The sequence below is a fragment of the Corvus brachyrhynchos genome, unplaced genomic scaffold, assembly GCF_000691975.1.
Source record: "Corvus brachyrhynchos isolate BGI_N302 unplaced genomic scaffold, ASM69197v1 scaffold62, whole genome shotgun sequence".
NCBI classification, from domain to species: domain Eukaryota; kingdom Metazoa; phylum Chordata; class Aves; order Passeriformes; family Corvidae; genus Corvus; species Corvus brachyrhynchos.
Genome location: NW_008236629.1, coordinates 3,736,233 through 3,755,731, shown reverse-complemented (window position 1 = coordinate 3,755,731; position 19,499 = coordinate 3,736,233). Strand labels below are relative to the sequence as shown.

At 53.3% G+C, this 19,499-nt stretch overlaps 2 protein-coding genes across 4 annotated transcripts; one reads left to right on the top strand and one right to left on the bottom strand.

The window, feature by feature from the left end:
* Positions 1-2,838: 2,838 nt before the first annotated feature.
* On the bottom strand, positions 2,839-13,434 carry LOC103624937 (cytosolic 5'-nucleotidase 1A). 3 transcript variants are annotated; one of them, XM_008644281.2, is made up of 9 exons: positions 13,348-13,434; positions 10,105-10,526; positions 8,734-8,792; positions 7,896-8,063; positions 7,401-7,530; positions 6,765-6,887; positions 5,508-5,686; positions 4,632-4,973; positions 2,839-3,105 (listed from the first exon to the last, which is right to left on the bottom strand). In XM_008644281.2, exons 3-8 carry the CDS (start codon positions 8,776-8,778, stop codon positions 4,671-4,673), a joined length of 948 nt encoding a protein of 315 aa, XP_008642503.1. In that variant the 5' UTR covers positions 8,779-8,792; positions 10,105-10,526; positions 13,348-13,434; the 3' UTR covers positions 2,839-3,105; positions 4,632-4,670. The 3 variants fall into 3 exon arrangements, with proteins under 3 accessions (XP_008642503.1, XP_017582113.1, XP_017582114.1); XM_017726624.1 differs by lacking the exon at positions 2,839-3,105 and having other exon boundaries at positions 4,216-4,973; XM_017726625.1 differs by lacking the exons at positions 2,839-3,105; positions 10,105-10,526 and having other exon boundaries at positions 4,216-4,973.
* Positions 11,291-18,811, top strand: SYT8 (synaptotagmin 8). Its single transcript, XM_008644280.2, has 9 exons — positions 11,291-12,646; positions 14,146-14,268; positions 14,633-14,790; positions 14,936-15,031; positions 15,265-15,432; positions 15,667-15,834; positions 16,030-16,147; positions 16,541-16,674; positions 16,763-18,811. Exons 1-9 carry the CDS (start codon positions 12,184-12,186, stop codon positions 16,994-16,996), a joined length of 1,662 nt encoding a protein of 553 aa, XP_008642502.2. The 5' UTR covers positions 11,291-12,183; the 3' UTR covers positions 16,997-18,811.
* Positions 18,812-19,499: the final 688 nt, after the last annotated feature.

Below are 19,499 nucleotides of genomic sequence, written 5' to 3'. Positions count from 1 at the left end.
GCTTCAGATGGGGGGGGTATTGGCATGCTGGTGGGGTTTCCATCATGATGCAGAGAAGTGCCTCCAGCCACATCCAAGCACACCATCCATTTAATTTTCTTTGCCAGCACTAGATGTCATTTAATTATTTCCTTTAGTTTCCAGCAGAAACTGCCCTAAGAGGACCATCATTTATGCAATCATGTCTCCTGCATGTGACAAAACACTGAAGCAATTGAGACTTCTGATCCTGAGAGGAGTATGGACTCAGAAAGATGAGGGTCAACACCCAATTGCAACCCAAGGATCAGCTTAAAAGTTGCAATGTGTTTTCTTGGAGTGGGAGCAACCAGCTCTCACTGGTGATTTGGTGAGTCGACCTGGACCTCCTAGAGCAGTTTCTGCTGTGTCACTATTTCCACAAAGGCTCTGAATTCTAGTTTATTGTCACCTTTCTGCTAAGCTCCATCTTCACTTGCTACCACAGCCACTATTTTCAGTGTGACTGCCTGGGGTTAAGCTCTTGAAACCAGTTTTAAGCACACTGGCAAACAGTCTGTGGCTTCACACACCCTCCCTCTGACGTTCTACATGCAGAACAGCCTGTTAATAATTTTTTGTAGCGTGGGACGTGGCATCTCGGCTTCTCTGGCTGAGAACTCCAGAGTGTTTCTCAAGGTACACTGCCACCAGGGTGACTTAGGGTTATGGTCAAAAATGTAAAGATGCCTTGCTCAGTGCTCGTGACCAAAGGTGCTTGTAGGTTAGGGAGGTGTGGGAGCATCCTCGGCAGACACTGCAGCTGCGCCCAGGTCCTGCAGCCTCCAGCATCCTCTCCCGCTGCAGCCAGGAGTCAATGAAGCTGAACAGCTCGGACACTGCCACTGCAGATCTCTATTAGCAGATAAATACCTGCCAATCTTCCCTCCCTGCAGTACCACCATTTCATAAAACCCTTTCTCTTGCTTAGCACCGAGCTGTTTTGTTTTTAGCATTGCAACCCTAAATTGACTAGTGCAGTGAGTCGGGGATTAAGGGCATGGTCCTGGGCAAAGGTCTCGCACAACTCCTCAGGGCCAACCAGCTGCAGCCTCTGATCCCTGGGGTCACGCGCCCCACCCCGAAACAAGGGCTACTTGTTTGGCATTGCTGGCAGAACTGGGCCCTGCAGAGGAGGGAGCTGGCCTGCCTGTGGCTGAGCAGAGCAGGGGCCCACCTCCTTCTCTGGACCAGGAGGGTGTCTCAGAGGGGAACCCAGACACCAGGCAGCTTTGGCTGGGGTCACGGGGGGTTGTTGGAAAGCAATGGTCAGAATCAAGTGCAGGTCCTCAGAGCCCCCTTTGCACCCCTTTGCACTTCTTTTCCCGGAGTGGAAAGGTGCAAAACTCAGCAGGCTTCAAAGGGAGCCTATCTGTGGTGGTGACACGGCAGTGTGGCCTGCTCCTGCCTTGCCCTGGCCAGCAAAACCTGAAACGGGTGTCAGAGAAGCATGCCACGACCAGCCCCAACAGCTAAACCCTCTTCAGGCTGCAGCAGCAGCATGAGAGCCTGGCGCATCAGCAATCCCTTCAAGGAGGGAGCTTAAGATGTCTCAGAAAGCCAAAACCTGAGGAGCATCCCAAGCATTAATGAACTTATTACAGAGGCCTCTAAGACAGAAACAGCAAGTTTGTCCTTGCAGCAGGGCATGAAGCTGCAGCAGTCCTTGACAGAGGGTGTTTTTGATGCTCCATCTTTGGAGCAGGACAGAAAAGGGCGGTTTTTGATGGCACATCATTGGAGCAGGGCAATAAGGGCAGTTTTGATGCTACAAGCTTGAACCATGGCCTCAAGCAGCTGTACTTGGCCCTATATGATGCAACCCCACAAGCTCGGAGTTTCCTTCCTTTTTTCCCATTTTGGGCATGTTTTGCCCTGTCATCCCCCATTGTGCTGACAGTGCTGGAGGAAGGCATGTGGCGCTTTCCTCCTGCCTCAGCATCCCACGCGCTGCAGCAGCTCACATGGGCCTGTCCCCACCACTCTTGACTCAGCTGATTTCCTCTCGCCCAAGGCGGTGACCAAGCTCCTGCTGGCCCTGTCCAGCCATCAGCAAATGAAATGGGTTGGAGTGGTGGATGCCCAGGAGCATGGTCACCCCCAGCACTGGGTCCATGTCCCCAGCACCAGTTGCCACAGAAGCAGGGGGCTGTGCCTGGTGGGCAGGGCTGTGGGTGGGCACTTGGATCATACTGCTGAGCCTGGTGGTATCTGACCTGCATGAAAGTGGGATGAATGTCTGCACCTGCTTACTGGGCATGTTTGGAGCATCCTGTAATTAATGTTTGTTCAGCTGACGGCTGCTTAGCATTATTAGTGAATGATGAGTGGCTGATGTTGTTGATGTTGCTACCTCAAAACATCTAATTTCAGCATCTGTACTGAGCAAAAGGGCCAGGGGCCAGACTGCTGGTGCCAAGACCCTGCCAGGCTTTGCTTCCTTGGAGGTGGATTACCATCATATCTGTGCACATGGGCATCCCTGTCCTGCCCTAGCAGCCTCGAGTTTGGACCCACATGGTTGCCACAATGGCAGGGACAGGACCTCTGCCAGTGGCATGGCAGGGCCAGCAGCTCCCCTTGCTGAGGCAAGATGTGCAGAGTCCCCATGCCCAAGGTAGCAGGAGTGAGCTTGGGGACACAGATACAAGATGACATTCAGGGGCCTAATCCAAAGCCCACTGAAGATTTCTTGTGTATTTAAGCCATTTTGATGAACATGTCTAACACCTGATAAATAAATGAATGTGTGTAAAGGAGCACTGAGTTATCCCACCCTTCCTCCCACACTGCTAGACACAGGCATGAGGAACAAGCATGCACACTGGGATACTCGGTTATTTATTTATTGTGGGGAAAAAAGCTTTGGTGAGAGCAACACTTGTGAAGCCTTTAAAAATAATTATTTTCTTATTACACTGAGATTTAAAAAATGAAGCCAGCATCATCTTTATCTCCTTGTCCATAATCCCGCTGCCGCCTGTGCGGCCAGTTTTTTTATGAGGCGTTTCCGGACAGTGGGCAGGGATTTGAGGTGCCCTGTCCCCAGGCAGCACAGTAGCCTCTAGTGGCAACTCCCATCCAGCCCTGGGGAAAGAAAACCTGCAAATGAAACTTGCAAGTTGCTTGGTCCCCAGGAAAATTAGGAACGGAGTCCAAACTGCCAAAGGAAAGGCATCCCTGTACGGGGGGGGGGGGGGGGGCGGGCAGGGAACCTAGCACACCCACATACCCCATGTGCAAGGAGCAGTTGTTCCTGAGACCCCCACCCATGCCCTCCACCCATGTGCCTGGAGATCCATTTAAGGTTGGCCGCAGCACCCAGTCCTGCCCCAGCCCCTGCAGTGCTGTCTGCAGCCCCGGCCCCTCCATGGCTTGCCCTGCAGACAGCCCATCTCCAGTGCCCTCTCCTGGTGGGACATTAGAGCTGTTCCATCTCCTGGACGGACCTCAGTGCTGGGTTGTAGCCTTGTCCCTGTCTTGTGGCTCCAGGAGCTGAGTGTGCTACAGGTCTATCTCCCAAAAGCACTCTGTGAGCAGTGTGCATGCCTAAAGAAAGCTGTCTTGTGCTATAATCTGTTTTATGAGGAGGAATAGCTTGGGCTGGCTTTCTTCAAACCTTCTAAAAGGTTTGTAGGTCCTTTACAGTTTTGAAGTCTTTCTCCCTCTTCTGAGTTTGGCTGGAGCTACCTGAAGCACTCACTAGCACATCAGCCTCCTCAGGAAACCAGGCTGAGTGTGTCTGGTGAGGCAGGGTCTTGAGTGCTCCCTTTAGGCAGAGATCTTGGGAATAAATCATAGAATCATAAAATGGTTTGGGTTGGAAGAGACCTTAAAGATCATCCAGTTCCAGCCACCGTGGTGTGAGCAGGGACACCTTTCACTAGACCAGGTTACTCAGAGCTCCATCCAACCTGATTTAACACTCCCAGGGATGGGGCATCCACAGCTTCCCTGCGCAATCTATTCCAGTGCCTCATCACCCTCACAGTAAAGAATTTCTTCCAAATATCTGATCTAAACCTGCCTTCATTCAGTTGGAAGCCATTCTCCCTTGTCCTGTCACTACATGCTCTTGTAAACCGTCCCTCTCCATCTTTCCTGTAGGCTCCCTTCAGGTCCTGGAAGGCTGCAGTTAGGTCACCCTGAGCCCTTCTCTTGTCCAGGCTGAACAATGACAATTCTCTCAGCCCCTCCTCACAGGAGAGTTGCTCCATCCCTTTAATCATCTTGGTTGCCCTCCCCTGGACTTGGCTCAACAGGCTGATGTCCTTCCTGTGCTGCTCCATCTTGGAGACTGTCTGAGCACAGCCAAAACTAGCATTTTTTTCTTGCTTCCTTCAGCTTGTGTGGGTGGCATTAGCTTCACTTATTTCTTTGAGAGAAGTCCCCAGGTCCTACATGGCATAGCTGTAGTCCTCAGTGTCACAGCAAAGGTGTCCTTCTGTCCCAGAGCAGCTGTCTTTTGGCTTTATCCTAAGATGCAGAGGACCTCTTATCAGGAGCAGAAATACACATCAAGCTTTGCATGGGAGTCCATGCTCTCATCCCCTTTCCCTGAGATTTGCTTGCTGCATGTTAGGAGGTCTTTCCTTCTCCACCAGAAGTTTTACCTGTGCTGCTGGGAGGGAGGACTGCCGGCCTGCAGCCCATCAACAGCAGGAGGGGACCCAGGCAGAGGGTACCCCCACATTTTGAGCCCCTTGGATGTTATGAAGTCCATCATCAAAGAAAATGTGAGGCTGGATCTGGGCGAGGATGGGGCCCTTGGGAGCCCCATCCATGAAGAAAGCCTCGTCGATGGGCAGACCCCATTCCCGAAGTGTCTTGATGGCCCGGATGCCCATGTCCCGGCCGCTGCGGGCTGTCACCAGGTAGGTGCGGATGGGGGATTTTTCCTGGCCGAACTTCTTACGCATCTTCCCAAGGTGCATGGCAAAAGCCTTCAGGGGACCCTAGAAGCACAGCAAGACAGTTGGGAGTGTGTGGGAAATAAGGAAACACCTACTCTGCCTGTACAAGCCACTTGTTCTTCTTCCACGGTTTGTCAGGGCTGTGCAGAACACACAATGCCTGTGGGCTGCAGGACTGGGCAGTGCTGGGACTGGTGCTGTGCACTGGGGTCCCTGGGAGGAAGGTGAGCCTTAAGGTGCTCATCCTAATCCCAAAGTGACCAGCAAGGTATATCCCAGCAAGCAGTGCCTCTGGGTCTGAGTCCTGCAGGAACTTAGACAGCAAGAGGTCACAGCCTACAAAAGGTGATGTTGGGAGTAACTACAATCCTAGATATTTAGGAGCTGATGGTCACTTACAGGAGATAGCAGTTCCATTTCCAGTGAGACTCCAAATCAGGCCCACACCAGGGACTGAGTAGTGGATGCATAGGGAATCTGCAAGGATTTGTGCTTTTTTGACCGCTCATGGCAAAGCCCTAACGGGAGAGATTGCAGAGCCTGTGGGTGCCCATGAAAGCAAGGTGGCATGCTCACGTCTCCTATGGGGATGGCCTCCATCGCCCGCTCGTACTGCAGTGCCCCCTCCAGCCCCTGCTCCTGGAAGATCTGGTCCGTCTCGTCGGAGAAGAGCACGGCATCCCCATCAAACACCACGCGCAGTGGAGTGCTGGGGGCCTGCACCTCCTGCTGGAAGACGAGCGCTGCTGAGACCCCTGTGAGACAGAGCAAGGTGGGGTCAGGAGGGACACCCCTCCCTGGGGCAGCTCATGCATGGCCAGCTGCTCCCTACACATCTGCTGTGGCCCTGTCCCACATCGCCATGCCAGGGCCTCCAAGCCAGGGAGCTTTCTGGGGGAATCAGCCCAGCCTTTCCACGGCTTTGTCATCCCCTGAGAAAGTGCTGCTGATTGGAAACCGAGGTCTGGGGAGATACTGAGGTGTGGTAAGAGATGGTGGGTGGTTGTCAAGGCATGAGCAGCCCTCCTCCTGGTGCCTGCTCACCCTGCCAAGCCTCAATCTTTAATGCCCAGATTTAGCACTCTGTGGTGTGAATAATATGGGCTGGCATCTCCATTGATTGCGGTAATTGGCTTAATTACAGTCTCTTCCTACAAGCTGTTCCCTGCCCACCCTCATATGTGGACCCAGGCTCCCAGATGGGAGACACTTGTCAGGGCAATGATTCTCTCAAGGAGGTTCCAGGAATGTGCTGTGTAGTGAAGGAAAGTCCAGACTGCAGATGGCTTGCTCCTGACCTTGAAGGACAGTGGCCAGCTGATGTGCTCATACCCAAGTAAATTAATAAGAAGGTGATTAACCCCATTAGACAAGATGGGGAGACTGCACTCCCTCCAACTGAGGTCAGGCATGCGCTTATATCTATCACTGAACACACAGTAACTCTGCATGTACCAAGACAGCAAATCTCTGTGGCATCATCACAAAGTCCTGGGAATCACTGATAAACTCTCATTGATGAATGGAATTGCATCTTTGGTTAGAAATGCTTAAATGCCAGGCAGGGAATGACCAGCCCATGGCAGAGCTACGTCCAGAATGATGCATAATGCACTCAGTGACTTGTGAGGGCATCTGAGCAACCCTGGTGTGTTTGCAGGCTACTGGTAAGGACAGAAGAGGAGACTGAACTGTTCAGGATTGTACTAGTAATCAATGTGGCATTTACCCCTTGTCCCTGTGAAATCACAGGTTCTGGTGCTGTCTCTTGGTACTGAGCTGCTTGGAAAAAGTGTGGTGGGTTTGGGGACGTGGATGGAGGGGAGAACTCACCTCTCCGGAGGGCATTGCAGACATCTGTCCTGTCAGCTGAGAGGAACAGCTTGACGCCGTGGGACTTCAGGTACTGTGTGGAGTCCTCATCACTGACGAAGCAGAACTTGGAGATCTCCAGGCCTTCAGGACAAGGGATGTGAGTGAAGTCTTATGGAGCAATATCCTCCTCACAGCCCCTGACACCCTCCGGGGGTCTTGGTGTGCTTTGCGAGAGCAAGAGCTCAGAGCAATGCATTTTCCACTGGTGTATGGGGAACCTGCCTGTGTCCTTGCTGCATCTTCTTGATCTGTTGTTGCTCCTATAAAACTGCAGAGTGCAGTTAAATATTCCCTCCATCCCTCCCTTAAATGAGCATTCCTCATGACAGCACTCTGGGATTTAGGGTGTTTTTTTCAAAGAACTGTTTTTATTTTCAGTAGCTGCCTGAACATGCCTGGGCCGTTGCAAAATGCTGCCAGACTTCCTGGTCTGAAGGACGTGGCTGAAGGGAGCTGGGCTCCAGGAGAACCCCTTCCCCCCTTCCCCTTGTATCCCCTGGCTCTCTGTTTGCCACTGATGATCCACTGTGGTGCCTGATCTGCTCTGCAGCCTCCCAGGGGAATCAGGCATCACCGGGGATGGGTCCCCCTTACCATAGTGCTTGGCGCTGTTGATGATGCGCGTGCCGCTCTCTGGGCTGTTGTTGGAGAGCACCAGGATGTCAAAGAGGTCCCTCTCTGCTGGGTTGTTCTCCAGGATCTTCTTGTTCACATACTGCACTGCCTGTGAGGAGAAGATGGGACTCTTTTAAAGAGGCATGACTGCAGTGGCTTTGCAGGAGCTCTTTTGTAGTTAAGGTTAGTGGTTTGTGCTGCATCTGTCAGCTATGGCACTGCTGGCATGTTATGGAGAGACAGACAGAGCAACCATCCTGCAAAAGCCATCATCAGGAGGGCAGAGAGCAGGATACCTCACCAGGGGGGAGATAGTCTGGTCAGGAGCACAGGTCTCGATGCCCTGCAAGGCCTAACTGCACCTAGGCCTAACTGCACCCTGTGACTGAAGTTGAGACTTAAAGCTGGGAAAGCGGAACTTTCACCCCATGCTGTGAGTGTCTGCATGTGCCCCTAGCCAGGTGTGGTACTCACCTGGATGAAGGCAAACGCTGTGCCTGGTGGCAGGGGCTTGTCCTGGTTGGCCTGCTGGTGCCTTGTGTACTCCTCCTTGCCCTTCTCCAGGTAGAGCTTGTGCTCCTCCTCCAGACTGAAAATGGCTCTGGTGGTCACAGCAATGACCAGTGCTGTGCTGGGATCCTTCTGCAGGACAGGGAGGAAAGAGGAGTCAGGGGACATTAGAGAAGGAGCTCATGGAGGTGGGGTGAGCAGGGGGCACCAACCAGAGTGGTGGGGTTGGGTGCTGGAGGTATCACCCCGTGTCACAGTTCCTGATGCCAGAGGTACCACACCCAGTCTTCATTTTCAGGCCACCAAGGATGGGGCTGGCACTTGTGAAACCCTAACCTGTCTGATAAGTGCCACATGCTCCAAGGACAGCTCACACAGAGGGGATTGCTTCATAATTTTGTTGTTTGTGGGCACAGCACAGCCACAATCATCTGTTCGTGCTGAGCTGGGTACTGCTGGGTTTCTCTGCACGTACTGGTTGTTTTACCCTTCGTTTGTGTCTGTTCTGGACAGTCAGATAAAGTCTCTCTGTGTGTAGAGAAGCTGCTGCTTTCTCCCTGGCTGCTCCAAAATTTAAGTGTGAGCAAATGTACCTGCCCTGTCCATGCAACTGGGAAATCACATGGACCTCACTGGGACCAGGTGCCCAGCAGCCCTGGAACAGGCCACTTCTGCTGAAACCCAGGCATGAGCAATTCAGGCCACCACAGTTCTGGGCTGTGGTGTGTTCTCTCCTGCAATGGCATTTCAAAACCTGGTTTGGAAATACAGGATGTGTGTTTTGTAATGAACAGCCTTTTACCTGTTTTACATTGGTGTTTATGACTGTGCTTTCCGGCTTTGCCATCTTCAAATCTCAGCCTTTAAGAGAAAATATAAAATTAAACTGACAGATTATAATATAGTCAATCTAGAGAGGGGAAGAGTGGAAAGGAGACAGGAAACATCCTACACGCCAAGTACAGCAGCCCAAATGAACCTATTTCTGCTGACAGCAGCTTTGCTCCAAGAAAAACTGTTCTAATAGTTCCAATTAAATGTGATGGAAAAGTGGCTTTTCAAACACAGATCACTGCTTTATTTTTACGTTTGTTTTTCTCAGAGTATTTTTCTCTGTGTGGAACTGCTGAAAGTTGTTGTGGAGCTCTTTTCCATGCAAACTAAGGCTGTCTTTAAAAGCCAAAATAGGTTAGATCTTACAGGTAGGTTTCTAGTTCACATCCTTGTTGCCTTTTTTGCTACATTTGCTTGAATGGTGAATTTGTATCTACAAATGAAGGAGTTCACTGCATCAGCAGCTCATTTGCAGCTGTAAAAGGCCAGAGTAAGTAGAGATGTGTGGTGAGGGCTTGGATACAGGGTGAGACCCCCGCGATGGCACTGGTCTGCCCCTCCACAGCCCTGTGAGCCCTACCTGATTGCTGTGCTGGGGGGCTGTGCAAGCAGAGCTCAAAACCAACATGCAGTGTAAAGGACAAGTCAGGGTCTCCACAGAGACCTGTCTTTTGCCCCAGTTTTATTTAATTAATGTTTATTGTCAGGGACAGCAAAGTGGTGCCTGGGCCAGTAGGCAGCACACTTGGCCAGCCCTGAGAGCCACAGCCTTGCCATGGGGGGCTCAGTGCTTGCATGTGCACTCCCCGACTGCCCGAGGAGTGGAAAGTCCTGCAGCAGAGCTACTCTCCCAGCCAGGGGTGCCTGGAAAGCCAGGAGATGCTGAGCATCCCTCTGCTTCCTCCACCCCATGGCCCATGCTGGGAAGGGGTCTCCTCCCAGAGAGCAGGGCAGAGGGTGGCAAACACCCGCCCAGCTGAGCGGACAGAAGCTTTCTTCTGCCAGCATCTCAGCCAAGTATTTTCTGAAAGTCAAAATTAAATGCAAGGAGGCAAAGGAGCTGAGCAGCCCTTCCTGGTCGGAGAATTGTCTCTCTTCCGAGCGCTGCAAAACCAAGCCCGAGTTCTCCCTCCCATCCCCCTGCCCAATAAGCCGCAGTGCTGTTCGCATACAGACACACGGATCTGCACAGGCACGCGTCTCGCTGCGAGACCGCAGGAAAACATTCCAGCCGGGTGCTGCCGGTCCCCGCAGCTCTTCCTACGGCTGCTTAGCAGGGAGCAGATGTTACCCCCTGCCCACACACAGGGTTCTGCTGGAGAGAAAAGCCCAAACTCACCCCGAGCGCTGCCTCTGCTTCCCGTCACAGCCTGTCCAGCGGCAGCATCCCAACTCTGCCCAAGGCGCCGCTGTTTATATTTCCCCCTGCCCGCGCTGCAGGAAGCAGGCAGGAGCCGGGATGGGGCGCAGCTCCGCTTCCCGGCGTGCTGGGATTTGTAGGCAGCCAGCTGGTTGGCGTCGTGCCCGGGCCAGACTGCATTTCCCAGCGTGCATTACACAGGATTATGGTCGCCTGGCCCTGGCTTGGGACACCGCCGCGGTCACCCTGGCGAGGGGACTCGGCGCTGTTCGTGCATCCGGAGCTCCCTGGGAGCTTGTGCTCAGTGGCTGATCACTGTCCACAAGCGCTCCCGCGATGTCTTATTTCTGCAGCCGGAGTGTTTATAGCATGCCTCTCGAGGTCCTCTCAGTTCCCAGCCCCTGAATGGTTGTATTTTTGACCGGAAAAAATAAGGGTACCCGGTCCAGAGTGAGTCGCAGCATGTGCAGGGATTCGGGGAGCAAAGGCAGGTGCAGAGCGTGGCTGGGTGCAGCGCATTTGCAATTTTACCGTAATGGCTTTGGGTCTCTTTCCCCTTCTTTTCTGAAAGCCATCTCTCACACGCTGTCCTGAGCAAGGTTGATTTTGGGGTTAGGATTTTACTTTTCTGGGTAGGCTGTGTGGCACTCAGCCCTGTGGGGCTCATGGTCTTGGCATATTTCAGCACCCCTTTTCTCTCCAAGAGTGCGACCGTCAGGGGTGTGGGGGGGTGTAGTGGTTTGGTCTAACCTATGACAGGGGGAGAGGATGACAGGAGGGGGGCTGACACAGAACATCATCCTGCAGCTTTTCCCTTTCCCCACTGCTGGAAGTGGTCCACTGCTGCAGCCTGCCCAGCCTGGCTCTTGCCAAAGGAGACCAAGCTCACCTCCACTAAGGCCAAGCAGTTGTCCCCCTACATGACACCAGGCTGTCACCAGGATCACCACATCTCCTCCCAAAATAAGGGAGGCCCATAGAGTCCTGTGCAGCTTGGTCTCACTGAGATCATAGAATCATAGAATGGTTTTAGTTGGAAGGGTCCTTAAAGATCATCTAGTTCCAACCCCTTCCACCATGGGCAGGGATGCCATGCACCAGATCAGCTTGTTCAGGGCCCCATCCAACCTGGCCTTCAGCTCTTCCAGGGATGGGGCCACAACTTCTCTGGGCAACCTGTTCCAGTGTGTCATTACCCTCTGAATAAAGAATTTCTTCCTAAGATCTAAATCACTTCTCTTTTAGCTGTCTCTAGCAAACACCCATTGAAAAGGCTACTTATGTGCTCAGCTTTTAGTGTGCATATGCAGACACACTTTCTCTGGAATTAAAATTCCCTGGAATTTTAGTATTCCCTATTCCCCCATCCCCATAATGTGTTTCTCCCATGCATCCTTTGGGAGTTCCAGTTTAGAGCAAAAAGTTCCCTTGGAGGTTTACTGCAGCATCATTCCTGCAGCATCATTCCTGCCTCTCCTGCTCCTGGAGATGGTGCTTCTCTGAGCAGCAGGAGTGCAAGGCCCTTGAGAGTGGGGCTGTGTTTTGGGTGGCTGAGGGGCAGCCCTAGCCCCTCTCCCATGGCTAGGCACCCACTGTGGCAATGCCTTGGTGGCCATGTGAAAATCTGGAAGGACTGGTGGCCCAGAGCTGGGACAGGTCTGGTTTCCACGGCATCTCCTCCCATGACTACGTCAGCCATTAGGCACTGGCAGTTTTGCAGCATTGTTCCCTGCTTCTGACACCACCCCAAATTTACGTGGTGATAAGGCAGGTTTGGGGCAGACTTTGCTGAACTGGCAGCAAGGGAAGAAGTTTACAAGCATAAATTTAGTGCAGTGGAAGCCTGTGAAATTGCTCCTGGCTGTGTGCCTGGTGCTTCTCTTGGTGCTGGAGGATGAAACCACTCAAGCAGTATTGTCTTGTCCTGTCTGTCCTCCCTGCTGGGTTGGAGCGGGGCATTCCCATTCATCCACACACACATTTCACAGGCCCTCACACAGTGCATGCCCTGTGGGCCAAGGAGCTGGGCTCCCCAAGTGCAGAGCTCGCCAGTGATGGATGCGGTCATGCACCCATCCCCTTGCAAGTGTCCATTCCCTTGTGCTAAGTGCCTGCAGCCACACAGTCCAGCCCAGTATCGCTGCAGGGATAACTTGGAGAAGTGAATTTCCCAGTGCACGGAGCTGGGCAGCAATGCCCTCCAGCTTCTTGCAGGTAGGAGGGCAGGTTTTGCTTCCTGGTCCAGCAGGGAGTTCCCCGCTGGCTTTTCGCCTGCATGAGCACCGCTTGGGTCAGCAGCGAGGTGGGGCCGGCGGAGCTGCTGGGGCCACCCGGTTCCTGGGCTGGCAAAGCAGACTTTCCTGTTTCGGCTGTGCAGTGCAGCCACCATCCCGTCTGCACTCTCAGCTCCGTGCCCGGTGGGTCCCATCTCAGCCCACAACATGCCCCTGCCACACGTGGTGGCTTAACTGGAGCCTGCACAGCAGGGAAGGGAGACTGACACTGGGAAGGATACTTGTCGGTAAGTCGGGATTCGGGAATCCAGTCAGCACAGGGTGGGAGCAAGAATCAGGGTTCTCCCTGCCCCTTTTCCAGGAGCATGGATGCTCGATGCTCCCTGCAGACTGCCCACTGAGACTATGCCTCCTGTCCTGCACCGCAGCAGGTCTGTCCCCATCGTTCCCAAAACGGTGGCTCGGTTCATTCTTCAGGGTTGGGATAAAGAGTTTTTTTTAAACCAGGGTCAGTGTTAAACTAATGTGACACAAGCAAAAGGTACTGACACCCTTAATTCTGTGTTGAATGGGTGCCTGCTCGCCTGTACTGTCCTGTCCACCCTTCACTCCAAAGCTGCAGCCTGGCACCTCTTAAATACCTGAGCTTCGGGTGTCCAATGACACAGACGTCCCAGGTGGCCCTGGATAAGTCATTTAACCTGCACCGCATTGTTCCAGCCATGCCGCCGCAGGGATGGCTCCAGCCCTATGCCCACATGCAGCAAAGCACACTGCTGGAAAAAGAAAGGGTTCTTGCTGGCTTCGCGGGCTCAGCCAGGGGAAGTGCAGACGTGGTTTCCTCCTCCCCGGGAAGATCCCCATGCAAGGAGCACCTTGGGATGGGCAGAGCGTGGGCAGAGCGCCGGCAGAGCGAGGCGGAGTTGGCTGCTTGAGCAGGGACCCCCTGGGACGCGGAGCAGGAGGCTGGGGCAGCAGAGGCACATACCTGGCAGGCCGGGCACCGGGGCTGGGTGCCAGCCGTGCCGTGGTGGCTGCAGACCCGCTCACCGCGCAGCACGGCTCCGGGCACACCTCCCCGGCTGACGCGAAAGGAATTTGGCTATGAGGAAGCGTTCATGCTAGAATAAGAGCCTTGCCATGGGGAAAGCAATGCTGTAAAAGCATCCTGCTTTAAATTTGAAGCCCTCCCTTAGGCTGTGTCAGCGTTGCCATGTGCTCAGGCCAGGCTCACGGAAAGTTTCCGAGCCGCTGTGACCCCAGCCTGTGGCAGCACTGCCACCGGCAACGAGGGCACCAGCCCTGCTGCAAGCCCAGGAGCAAACCTTCCTGTTCCTCAGCCCTGCGACAAGAGGGAAAATAGCCAAAAAGGGGTTTTAGCTGATGATGGGGGTTTCCTGGAGCTGAGCAAACTCTTCAGCTCAAGCTGCTTGGCCAAGGGAGGAGCCAGCACACAACAGCTCTTGGTTTTGTCCCCTGCAGACAGGTGATTCCTCTGTTCAAAACGCCCTCGACCACCCCAGTCTTTCCCCTTTCAGTAAGCAGATTTGCAAGGATATGAAGGAGAAGGCTGTATGGGAGGGGCCTGCTGGCGTGGAGCCCTCCCTGCCAGTGGCTCCCTCCCGCTCCATTTCACATCTCATTGTCAATGTGGCCAAGCTCTAATCGCTTACCCTGGGCTCTATATTTTAATTGTGTTTGCTCTCATTAAAGCCTGGGGCCACGGTCAGCACACATGCTACCCTAAAGGAAATCTCCACCCTGTTAATTTTACCTGTGTTCCCAGGTCACCCCAGATTAGCCATGGCAGTGGCAGCCAGGAAAGGCAGGACTACGGCCTCCCCACACACCAGCATCACCACCACGGCTTGGCCGGGCTCCCTGGACAGCTGGCTTAGCTGGATCCCATGTGAGTACAGCGTCTCTTGCCCTGCTCTCTCAGGCAGCATTATCTGATGGAGCTGCTGGACTCTGAGGCTGTGTATTCACTTCACCCTCCCTTCAAATTCCATTTTCTAGTGGGCTCCATCAGGGTGGGAATACTGCAGAGTGGTACCATGCTGCTTCAGGAGCAGAGGGTATCTTTGCTACCTATTTGGGGAATGGTCTTCAGCCTCAGTCTCCCTGCATGGGGTCTGTCCAGAATTCTAGGGGCAATTTTGAAAGTACAACTCCTTAATGCTGAAGCACCAGGAAGGGGTTTAAATGTGCTCTAAATGATTTGCTTGGTTTTAACTCTTCTATCCAACTCTGCTCCCTGAACATCGCACCAGTACCCAAATGGGCGCTCATCACCGTGGCTGTAGCAGGGGCCGTTCTCCTCCTTCTCTTCCTCATCTGCATTGTCAAGTGCTGCTGTAGCAAGAAGAAGCACAAGAAGAAGGAGAGAATCGGCTTGTGTGCCGTCAGCAACTCCACCACAACCAGCCTTGTGCGTCCTGCCTTCCCCTCAATCCCACCTCCCTCCTCCCTGATAGGTTTGCTGCTGCACTGCCCAGCCCCAGGGTTGGTGGGAGCACGGCATGGCAGGGACATGGCTGAGTGCATCCTGAGGGTAGTGTTGCTCTCTGCTGCAGGTCCAGCCTGAGATGGAGGACCTGGAGCGGGGAGTAGAGCAGAAGTGGCGAGGAAAGCTGCAGTACTCCCTGGAGTACAACTTCCGCAAACAGGAGGTGGGGATGCTCATGGCCATGGCACAGCAGGGAAACAGCTGTGCTCTTGTGTGGTCCCTCTTGGCTGCCCACTGAGGTGGGCATACCCTCTCCCACCTGCGTGCAGCCCACCAGCTCTCATGCCTGCTTGGTGTAAAGGCGTTCCTCACTGTTGCACTCACTTCCCACTGAGCCCCCAGCTGCCTGAGCCCATCCTCCTCCACCCAGTGACCTTGTGCCTCACTCCTCTCCAGCTGAAAGTTGGTGTGAAGCAGGCAGTTGAGCTGAAGGCCATGGACAGCGGAGGCACATCTGATCCATATGTGATCGTCTACCTAACGTCTGATGTGAAAAAGAGATATGAGACCAAGGTTTACCGCAAGACTCTGAACCCCATCTTCAATGAGAGCTTCACTTTCCAGGTACAAAACTATAGCCAATGATGTTTTTTTGCTCCCATCAAGAGTATTGCATAGACAGTGCTCCCTGAGCAAAAACCTCTCCAGACAGGGAGATGCCTGTACAACCAGGATTGGAAAATGTGAGAGAGTATGTACAGTTTGTACAACGTACCTGTTGTTGTATCTGCCACTCCATCCCATGAGGCAGGGCTCCCACTGAGTAGTGAGTCTGGGATTTTGGGTCCTTCCCTGCAGGTACCCCAGGCTGAGGTGTCTGAATCCACACTGGTGATGCAGATCTATGACTTCAACCGCTTTGCCAAGCATGACATCATTGGTGAGGTCAGGCTGCCCCTGGCCAGCATCGACCTGCAGCATGTCATCGAGCAGTGGAGTGACCTGGCAGTGGCCAGTAAAGTGGAGGTTGGTCCTAGTGGGTGTGAAGCTCTGCTGGGAGGGATGTGCTGTTGCTTGGCTTGCCACCACCCCAAGAAGCAAGCCCTTAGGGGCAAGCATGAGAGTGGGGGAGGCTCAGGAAATCTGGGGCCAGCCTGGTGCTCCAGCCTCAGGTGAGCTGACTCCTGCCTGGTACTAATTGCTGGCATCTCTCCATCTCAGGAGGAACATCTGGGTGAGATCTGCTTCTCACTGCGCTACGTCCCCAGCACTGGCAAGCTGACGGTGCTGATCCTGGAAGCCAAGCAACTGAAGCGGATGGATTCTCATGGACTCTCAGGTCTGTTGGGGTTGCTTGTGCTCAGACTTTCCTACTCCTGCCCAGGCCCCAGTGGTGGCACCAAGAGCTGCAAAGCCTTGAAAGCTCTTGGTGCTAAGACCTGCTTCCTGCTGCCACCACCATACCCAGCCCTTGGTTGACTCCCAGCCTCCCTCAGCACAGATACTCCAGCTTTGGGCAGTGCTGGAGGTATCTCCCAGGAGGAGATGTCATGGCTGGATCGTACAGGGAGCTTGGCAGGAGGAGGTGAGCTCTGAGGTGGCTGTCTCACCATGAGGAGTGACAAGTGGGGTGCCCTGATCTCCTTGGGAATGGCTCAGGAAAGCTGTTTTGTGGCTGAGTTCTTCAGTCAAAAACTGTCATTTGTGCCAGGTGTGTCCTCTCTCTCTTCAGATCCTTTTGTCAAGGTGCATCTCATACTGAACAGGAAGAAATGGAAGAAAAAAAAGACAAGTGTGAAGAAAAACACCTTAAGCCCCTACTTCAATGAGGTGTTTGTTTTTGAGGTGCCTTTCAGTCAGATCCAGGTGGGTTTCCCTGAAGTGCCCAGGGCTGAGCAGGTCCAGACTGCAACAACCCCCTTCCCACTGACTCTCTTTCTTATGTCCCCCCTAGAATGTGGATGTGGTCATCTCCGTCTGGGATCATGACAAAGTGACCAAGAATGAGCCCATTGGCAAACTCTTCCTGGGCTGCCGAGCCACGGGCAACCAGCTGCGGCACTGGTCCGACATGCTGTCCAACCCACGCCGGCCCCTCGCCCAGTGGCACATCCTGCAGCCCCCAGAAGTGGTCGACAAAGCCCTGGAACTGAAGTCCCACCTCAAGCTGCCCCTGCACTCCAGATAGTGGGGGTCTCCTCCACCCAGAGAGCAGGATGGTGGGCTTGTGGAGGAGTGAGTGGCTTCTGCTCGCAAGTTCTAGACATGTTGGTCCCAGCTCATTGTCAGCAGAGAGGGGACCGGGACTGCTTCTGGCCAAGAGATGATCTGGCTGCTGGTGCAGCTCATGCCCTGTGTAACATCTGGGACAGGGCAAGGCTGGACATGGAGGAGAGGGTACTAGAGGGAATGGCATGGGCGCAAGAGCCAGCTCATCCCAACTGCTCGTGGGCTGGGGGGCAAATACACAGAGCTTCAGGCTCATCCAAAACCAGCGTCCATTGGTATTTATAAAGCAGAGGGTTAACGTGCCGGTGGCATGGGTAGGAAGTTTCTTTGGTTGTGAATAACTTGGCAAGAAGTGTGTTCTTGGAAAGGCTTTATGTGTCCTGTGAAGGCTTTTAAACAAGACCAAGGTATTGAAGCATGTAAGAGGCTTGACAAAAGGAATACAGGTGGATGAGGAAGGTGTTGGAGACACAGGAGTAGCTCTTTAGTGCCTCTGCAAAGTGTGCTCTGTGTCCTGGCTAGAGGCTAAATGGGAAGCAATGTGGCTTCACACTTAGCCTGTTCTCAGCCCATGATGATTTGTGCACACTGAGATGACTCAAGCTCTGGGACTCACCAGTGACCATCCCCATGGACCACAGAGATGAAGATGCACAGTGTCAGTTCCATTCACCTCACATGGTCCTACAGGAGTGGCACAGCAAGCTTTGCACCTCTGGCACGTGGAGGTCCTGCCAGGGTAGAGGGGCTGAGGCTCTTGCTTTCACACTGTGATCACACCACCGTGGTAAAGGCTGGCTTGCAGCCCTCACATCACTTCTGAGCAGGTTTCATGTTTGATCTGGGAGGTTTTTGTGGCCACGTGTCCTGTCCCACCCTGCTTTGTGGGGCCTTGGTGTGGGGCTACGTAAGTAAAGATCACTCCTAGAAAGATGAGGGCATTGGAGTGGTGCCCCTACATGCCCCTGAGTACGCTGCAGTTTGGGGTGGCTCCAGAACAGCTTCTCTGAGCCATCTGCAGGAGGAAGCTCCTGGCATTGGGCTAGAGGAGGAGGGAATTGCTTCTGCTCTAAAATACTTCTGCTACAAAGCAGCCACAGAACGCAAGGTCTCGGCTCATACTGTAGAATTTTGGCCCCAAAGACAAAGTCCTTTTCACCACAGGGAGCTGCAGGCACAGTGCTAATAGCTATTGCCTGGGCTCTGGAGGGGAGAGAGCCTGGCACATTAATGGAAAGCTATTAATATTAAAAAGCAATTAATCTGTGATTACCCAGAGCTCCACAGAGCGACTATCCAAGAGTTAAACAAACATGAAGCTGAGGAAGATTATGAAAAGTCTCAATAGAGATTAATGACCTGAGCTTAACCATAAAAAGCTGCTGCTGTGTCTGCCTCTTGATAAATATTCTCCAGGCTTCGTTGTGGCCATGAGGAGGGGAGAAATGACAGGGTGGTTTTGAGATGACTGTAACAAGCGAAGTGTGGCTTCTGCTGGGGAAACAGCATCTGCTGGCAGCCGCTAATGAGATGGAGGAGGAAATCAGTCACCTGAGAAAGACTTGTAAAGGGATGTTTTAAAGCCTCAGCCTTCAGTCTCAACCTTAGAATCAGCCTAAAACAGGCTGTGCAGAAGGGAACATCTCTGGATTGGGTTTAGGGTTCCAAATCTATTGCCAGGTTGGGTTTTGGTGATGCTGTTGTGGTGATTTAGGGCCATGCAGCATCGAGAAGGGCTGTTGGAGGTGTTTGGAACAGGCATTTCTTAATTTTCTGTGTGTGTGTGCTTTTTTCCTTTTTTGAAGTCATAGCCTTGAGGTTCACTGCATAATTTATGGGGCTGGGCATAAAAGTATGTGCATATTACTCCCAAAACAGGTGCAGTTGAAGGAGGTGCAGAGACAGCCCCTCCCTGAGAAATGTTACCCCCCATACCAGCGCCTGCCCCTTCTCTCTCCAGGTTTGGCCCTGCTCAGTGCCTGGATCACCCACACAGTGCTGGGTGAGCAGAGCTGGAGAGGGAAGCCCGTGGTGCTTTTAGGGGAAAGGCCAGGGGATGTGGGAGCGAGCACCCGGCTGGACTGGCTCTGGGCAACCTGGAGTGAGCCTTTGTGCAGTAAAACTCAGCAAACCGAGCTGTTTGTTCAGGAGGGAGAGGCGAGCAGGTGGGGATGTTCTCCACCCAGCTCCAGTTTTTAATGCACCGCCAAGGCTGCTTTTTCCCTCCGTCATCATTTCTCCTTCTCAGTAAGCCGTGTGTGCTTACAGCATGGCTTTGAGCACTCTCTTCCTCTGGCAGGATCCTCTTAGTATCTGCTGGCAGCTGTTTGAAGCAGGGCTGGTGGATCTGGGCTTCATTTCATGCCTTATTTCACCCCAAATGAACACAGCCTGCTCGGGAGCCTGTTTGCAGGAAGGCAGACAGCCCTGTCTTGTGTGCAAGCCATCTCCTTTTCACCTCC

Excerpts from the sequence above, each read along its gene's own strand:
- LOC103624937 (XM_008644281.2), bottom strand. The coding sequence starts at position 8,778 with ATGGCAAAGCCGGAAAGCACAGTCATAAACACCAATGTAAAACAG. Across the intron at positions 7,531-7,895 it reads CAGCGTTTGCCTTCATCCAG|GCAGTGCAGTATGTGAACAA; the intron begins GTGAGTACCACA and ends TTCTCCTCACAG. Across the intron at positions 6,888-7,400 it reads CAACAGCGCCAAGCACTATG|GCCTGGAGATCTCCAAGTTC; the intron begins GTAAGGGGGACC and ends CTTGTCCTGAAG.
- SYT8 (XM_008644280.2), top strand. The coding sequence starts at position 12,184 with ATGCGGTCATGCACCCATCCCCTTGCAAGTGTCCATTCCCTTGTGCTA. Across the intron at positions 14,269-14,632 it reads CTGGCTTAGCTGGATCCCAT|TACCCAAATGGGCGCTCATC; the intron begins GTGAGTACAGCG and ends ACATCGCACCAG. Across the intron at positions 16,675-16,762 it reads TGCCTTTCAGTCAGATCCAG|AATGTGGATGTGGTCATCTC; the intron begins GTGGGTTTCCCT and ends TGTCCCCCCTAG.